The 6,000-nt window shown below is 40.6% G+C and overlaps 1 protein-coding gene across 11 annotated transcripts in view; it reads left to right on the top strand.

Annotated features, from left to right (window-relative positions):
- Positions 1–284: 284 nt before the first annotated feature.
- The window catches only part of LUC7L3 (LUC7 like 3 pre-mRNA splicing factor), a 31,237-nt gene continuing 25,521 nt past the window's right edge, over positions 285–6,000 (top strand). For 7 of the 11 annotated variants that reach the window (XR_006211006.1, XR_006211009.1, XM_042965741.1 and 4 more), the window contains exon 1: positions 285–526. Coding sequence is in view for 7 of the 11 variants with exons in the window: in XM_042965741.1 (XP_042821675.1) it covers positions 428–526 (99 nt within the window). In the remaining 4 variants the exon portion in view is untranslated. Of the gene's footprint in view, positions 527–3,936; positions 3,964–6,000 lie in introns of those variants that run through there. The other 4 variants (XR_006211008.1, XR_006211007.1, XM_042965746.1 and 1 more) reach the window with 2 other exon arrangements.

Raw genomic sequence — 6,000 nt, 5'->3', positions numbered from 1 at the left:
GCGGGGGCCAGGTTTCAACACGTAGCCTCCCATTGCTTCCTGCGAAGGAGCTCAGCGAAGACGACCGCCTAGGGAAGGAGGCGTGAAGCGCTGTGGAGCTGCGTGACCCTCGGTTCCGCTAGGCGCGAAGTGGGGCGGTGCCACGGGGCAGGGGCGGAGTCCGGACCAGGCCTTGGCAGGCTCCGCCCCCCGGCAGGCGGAAGCGGGCCCGTCCACACCTCCTAGGCCTGGGCGTATCCGCGCGGGCGCACGCGCGCGCACGGCATGCTGGGAGGGCGGCCGCGCGGCGGCCATTTTGTCTTATCGGCTCCTCTTTAGAGGAGGCTTTTCGGCCTGCGAGCAGGCCGAAGGGATTGGCGACTGTGTCGCCGGCGTTTTCTTTAGCGGGTGCCAGGGCTGGTGGGAGCAGCCGCCCGAGAAAAGCACCATGATTTCGGCCGCGCAGTTGTTGGATGAGTTAATGGGCCGGGACCGAAACCTCGCCCCGGACGAGAAGCGCAGCAACGTGCGGTGGGACCACGAGAGCGTAAGTCCCGCGGGCCTTGGGTCTGTGCCCGGGTGCCGTGGGGGAGGGGAGCGGCGCGGGCCGGGGCCGGTCCGGCCCGCGGCGCGATTTGGGGCGCGGGCCGCGCCAGGGACGAGTGAGTCTGTGGCGGGAGGGAGGAGCCCGCCCGGGTCTGGGGATGAAGGATGATTTGTTTTTGTTGTTGTTGTTTTAGTACCGAGGAAGTCGAAGAGGGCCCTTGGCAGAATTGAAGAGCACCTTAGTGAGGCAGGGAAACGCGGGAAAGGATTTTATTACATCTAGAGGCTCCGGAGTTTTCACCTCATTATAAGATAGGGAAAAGGGCACATTCTTCCGTTATTTGGGTTGAGCGTCGTATTTAGACTGAAATTTCTGGCCAGGATTAGTGGTAAAAACTGTGGCACTCTATTACTTTAGTAATAGTTCAATTTCGACGCTTATATGAGGAAATAAAATTTTAAGAGGTCATAACTTGGTAGGGTTTACCATGATGATAAACAGATACTGTTTGATAGCAGTACGTTTTAGTAAGCCCTTCATGTAGATGGTTGTCAAGATTTTTTCTTTCACGTAAAACTCACTTGATACGAGTACACGTATCTTGATGAGCTCTGAGAAACAGAATTGTTGAATCATTATATTGTACACCTGAACCTAATAAAACACTGTTAATTATACTTGAATAAAAACTCATTTGGTCATTTTAACCTTATGAGTAAGGGTAAATATTATAATCCCATTTTCACAGGTGAGTCTTGAGAGGTTACCCAAGGTCTCTTGGCAAGTTAAGTGGCGAAACTGAACCTAATCTTTGTAGTTGTGTTCACTTTCCACGATTCTATGAAACTGACTCTCTGCAGATAACCAGTCTATTTCAAGTGTTTTGAACATGCAGTGTAATGTTTTATGTTGGGTCTTAACCTGAAGAGCAGGTGTAGATTTTAATTTTACTTAGCTCGCGGTTATAACCAAACAACGTGGTAATTTAAAGGCGGTTGCTAGTCAAAATATGAAGTGTAGTTGAACAATTAAGCTGTTTTAAAAAGTTGCTTACTCTTTTTTTTTTTTTAATGTAGGCTTTAGTAAAATTTCTTTTTTGTGATGCAGGAAAACAAGTTGGTGCTAGGTGAATCCTTTCAGGATCTTAAAAAATAAGTGGCTAAAGATGTATTGAGGTGTTGCCTGATTCCAAAGTAGCAGGAAGTGTTACAGTAGAATTTATTGTGTGGGGTCAAATTCATGCATCTGTCATTGAACTTAGCAGAGGTGAAGCTTTTTAAAAGCTTTTCTTTCTTTCTTTCTTTCTTTCTCTTTCTTTCGTTCTTTCGTTCATTCTTATATTTGGGTTTTTTCTCTGCATGTTAAAATAGGAAGCTGAGTAACTTTGTGGATTGTTTTGAACCTCTTTCTAGGCATCTGTTTGTCACAGTGAAGTCATTTTTTCTTTACTACTTGGGAATCTTTTATCTTGCTTTGCAAAACAAAACAAAATTACAATTTAGCTGATGTGCAAATAGGACATTTTGGACATTATTTTGGATTAAAGAGAAAATTGCTTTTGATTGCCTGCTCAACAACTAGAGCAGTCTAATGTCTACGCCTCCTTGGTTTTGAACACGTGTTGTGAAGAAACTTTGTTTTCCTGTTGTGTTTTATTGAGCATTGCTTTTAGTTAGAAATGAGGCTCTCAGAATAGCCACTTAGGCTTTGTCATCTCAGCTATGATCTTTCACTTTTAGTGCTTCTTGTTGATTTAAACTCTTAGTGCTTGTCACCAAGGTATTTATGCCTTTAATGACAGGTTGCACTTTATTCTCGATCAAGGGATTTGAAAAGCCAATTACTGGTATTTCAGATTTATGTCTGCTGGGAGAATGTTGGTGTTGACCTGGAACAAAGCACATGGCCTCTTCTAAATAAGACTCAATTACTCTGGGGTATAATAAAGCTCTGGAAGCTCGTGGCATCACTTCCGGGTCATTTGCATATTCGTATGCTGTTGGTTGTTAGTGGTAAAATCCTGTGAAAATGGACGACCCCAGGTTTCAGGATACTGCAACCTGATATTTCAAAATATTTTTACATTCCCATTCTATCTGGAAATTTTTCTTTGCTACATTTGCACTAGATGGGAAAAGCTGTTTCATCTGGGTGGGGTCCTTTTGTTTAACAACTGAAATAGAAACTTTACCTTAGTGGTTAAAAAAATAGTTGTTGGATGTCTGTATCTGACTGACCTGTGGAATTTGTTTTAAATGCAGATTTCTGTACCTCACCCTGGAGAGATACTGATTTTGTAGCCCTGAGGGAAAACCTTGGAAATCTGGATTTTCTTTAAATGGCCTTATGCATTCTGAAGCTTGTGAACTACAGTAGCTTCCTGACCCACTTGATTAGTCCTGGGTTTTTAATTGTGACTTAGTAGCACTTGAAGCTCCTTTTTAAGTGAAGGATGCATCTGTGATGCAAATTACCGACCTTTCCTTTGTTATGGTGTCTATGTAACCACTATCCTGATTGAATCTTGGAAGGTGCTTTACTGGAGTTTTACAGGCATTTCCACCTTCTTTGTTGATTGCTACCTCTGGGTCTGAAAGTAGTTTTCAGCTAAAGTCAAATCAGCTTTAATACCATTCCAAGGATTCATTCATAATCCTGCTACCTCGCTTATTAATATTTTACATTTTCTTGAGGTTATTAGTATTTTTGCATTAAGCAGTTCTGTTAATTCTAAACAACTGCAGTAATGAGGAAAGCATACGATTTTAACTGCCTAGTGTGAGCATCTTTCAGTGGGTGTCCACATGGGAAGATTTCAGTGTTTGTCAGCGAAGGCGTTAATAGCTTTCTAATTATCTGAATAGCTCAGATTGTAGGGGATATGTTAAGGTTTGGTCTAGAGTTTTCAGTATCTCTTATATGATATAATAGGAACTTTGTAGTTCAAATTGAGGTTTTTACATTGTAGATCTCAATACGGAAGTGAAATATTTAACTGTTGGCTTAACTCTAAAATGAGATTTCTTGGGGCGCCTGGGTGGCTCACTCAGTTAAGTGTCTGACTTTGACTCAGGTCATGATCTCACAGTTTGTGAGTTGGAGCCCCGCATTGAGGCCTGCGAGGAGCCTGCTTGAGAGTGTCTTTCTCCCCTTCTCCCTCCCTCTCCCCCTCCCCCCCCCACTTGTGCACACGCATACTCTCCAAAAAAAGTGAGATTTCTTTCATCATTTATCAAATTCAAGTATGCCTCCTGCTCAGTGGGGGTTTAATAATTTATGGAGGGAGTTGAACTAAATGTTCTTTTCTAAAATCTTCAGAATGTTAACAGATACTGTCATTGACACTGAAAGCTGTTTGAAAAAAAACAATCCTGTCCACATGTTTACCTGTGAACTTTGACAACGAAAATTCGTCATTATAGCTCATGACATCTAATGTAAGCATTTTACTGGATAGTTTTCGTTCAGTTACAAAGTGTTCGTTTTGTCAGAAATGCAGGCATTTCCTGTCTTCCTGTACATAAGTGTTGGGCTTCTCCAAATTGGCAGCAGTCTATGTGTTGTGTATGTACATAACTGTTTCCCAAAACATATACAGAAGTAAATACTATAATAAATTGTGTACCTATGCCCAATGCCACATTAATGCGTTTATTATTGGCAGTATTATAGTCGCTATATTCTCTGCCTTTTATTTTGAAGCAGTTCTCTCATTTAAGCTTTAAAGACATCATTATATATCTCTACAATGTAAGGACTTCAAGAGAACATAACCACAATACTGTTATCACACTGAAAATGTTAGGTATTTCTTTAATATTTGTTTGATTGCTTCAGGGAAAATGTGCGTATGTATCATTAGAATTGATTTCACAGGGGGAGACAGCTTAAGTTAGTAATAATAGTGCTTCATTGTTTTATGAAATATGTTTAATTTTCTAATTTCTTAGGTGTAAGATGGGCATATTTTCTGTTTTCATTTATTCAACAAAAATACAGAACAGAACCGTAATAGTAGAGATAGGGCACTTGGCCTGAGAGAACCATCAGTCTGGTGACAGATATAAAAGAGTAAATGTGCTTTTGTAACATGTGGTAAGTGCCACAATAGAACACATATAGCGTCTTGAAAAGCACACATCAGAGGGGCATCTAATAACCTAGACTGGGGTGGTTGGGAAAGGCATCTAAAAGTGGCTCTTAAATACTGGGAATTAGCCTCAGGGAGTGGGAGAGAAGACCTGTTACTAGGAGCTGGAGAAGATCTTAGGCTTGAGAAATTGTGAATAGTGCTGGAGGCCTTGTTGCTTTTGTTGGAGAAGGGGATGTGGATAGATGGGCAGAAATCTGGTTTTGAATGATTTTTGTAAGCCTTGTTAAAAGTTGGGACTGAATTACATTGGGGAACAAAGGCTTTAAGCAGTAGATGGAATATCAGATTGACTGTTGCCAACATGATGAATTTTAAATGCCAGTATTTAGATGACCAGAAATAGAAATTGAATAAATTCATTCTCTTTAGAATTTGCATATAAAATGGAACTTGTTATCTCATGGAACCAAAGATGTGTCCAAGGCTGTTAATAACTTACAATACCAAAGAAACTCTTTTAAGACATTCATAGGATTTTAGCTGGAGACCTATGTTTGTAGGTGTCTGTAAAGACATTTAAAGTTTATTTTTATTTTGAGAGGAAACACACACACAAATGAGGGAGGGTCAGAAAGAGAGGGAGAAAGCGAATCCTAAGCAGGCTCCATGCTGTCCTTGCTGGATCCCAAGAATGGTGAGTTCATGACCTGAGGGGAAACCAAGAGACCGGCCACTTAACCAACTGAGCCACCCACACGCCCCTGTAAAGACATTTACATGTGCTTTAATGATTTGAAGGCTTCACTGTCTGTAAATTATAACTAGATGGCCTGTTGGGGTGAGAAACAACTAGGGATTCAACTGACTTGGGGAGAGCAGTTTAACAAAAATAATGCAGACAGCATTGAAAATATTTGATTAGCTCAAGGGAGAATTAATATTGTTTGATTCAAGTGGGTATAGAAAGACAAAAAATGAGGTATTCTTAACATACTTTTGTGATTAGAAGTGGTCTAAATAAATGACCAGAATTGATTGTGCCTTGAAGAAGTGAATGCTAAAAAAAATAGGACTGTTTTTGTTAAGGTGTAAGTCTTAGCATAGTTTGAGTTAGATATTTATACTTCAGTTTCCTAACATGTGTAAGTGTTCTTTATACTAAATAATCTCATTTAAATACTGATTCCATTAATAATTGGGAGTTGATTTTATTATTTCAAGTTTTCCCTCTGAACTTAGCACCATTAAAATTATTTTTTACCAAAGTAAACATGCTTGCTGTAAAAAATTAAAATTTAACTTAGAAATAGTGAAAGCCTGTCCTTGCCTTCCCTCCCCATTGCCAAATCCCTCTGAAAAACTTGAAAAATTGATGTGTATG

The sequence above is a fragment of the Panthera tigris genome, chromosome E1 (assembly GCF_018350195.1).
Source record: "Panthera tigris isolate Pti1 chromosome E1, P.tigris_Pti1_mat1.1, whole genome shotgun sequence".
NCBI classification, from domain to species: Eukaryota; Metazoa; Chordata; class Mammalia; order Carnivora; family Felidae; genus Panthera; species Panthera tigris.
This window is presented reverse-complemented; position numbering and strand designations above follow the sequence as displayed.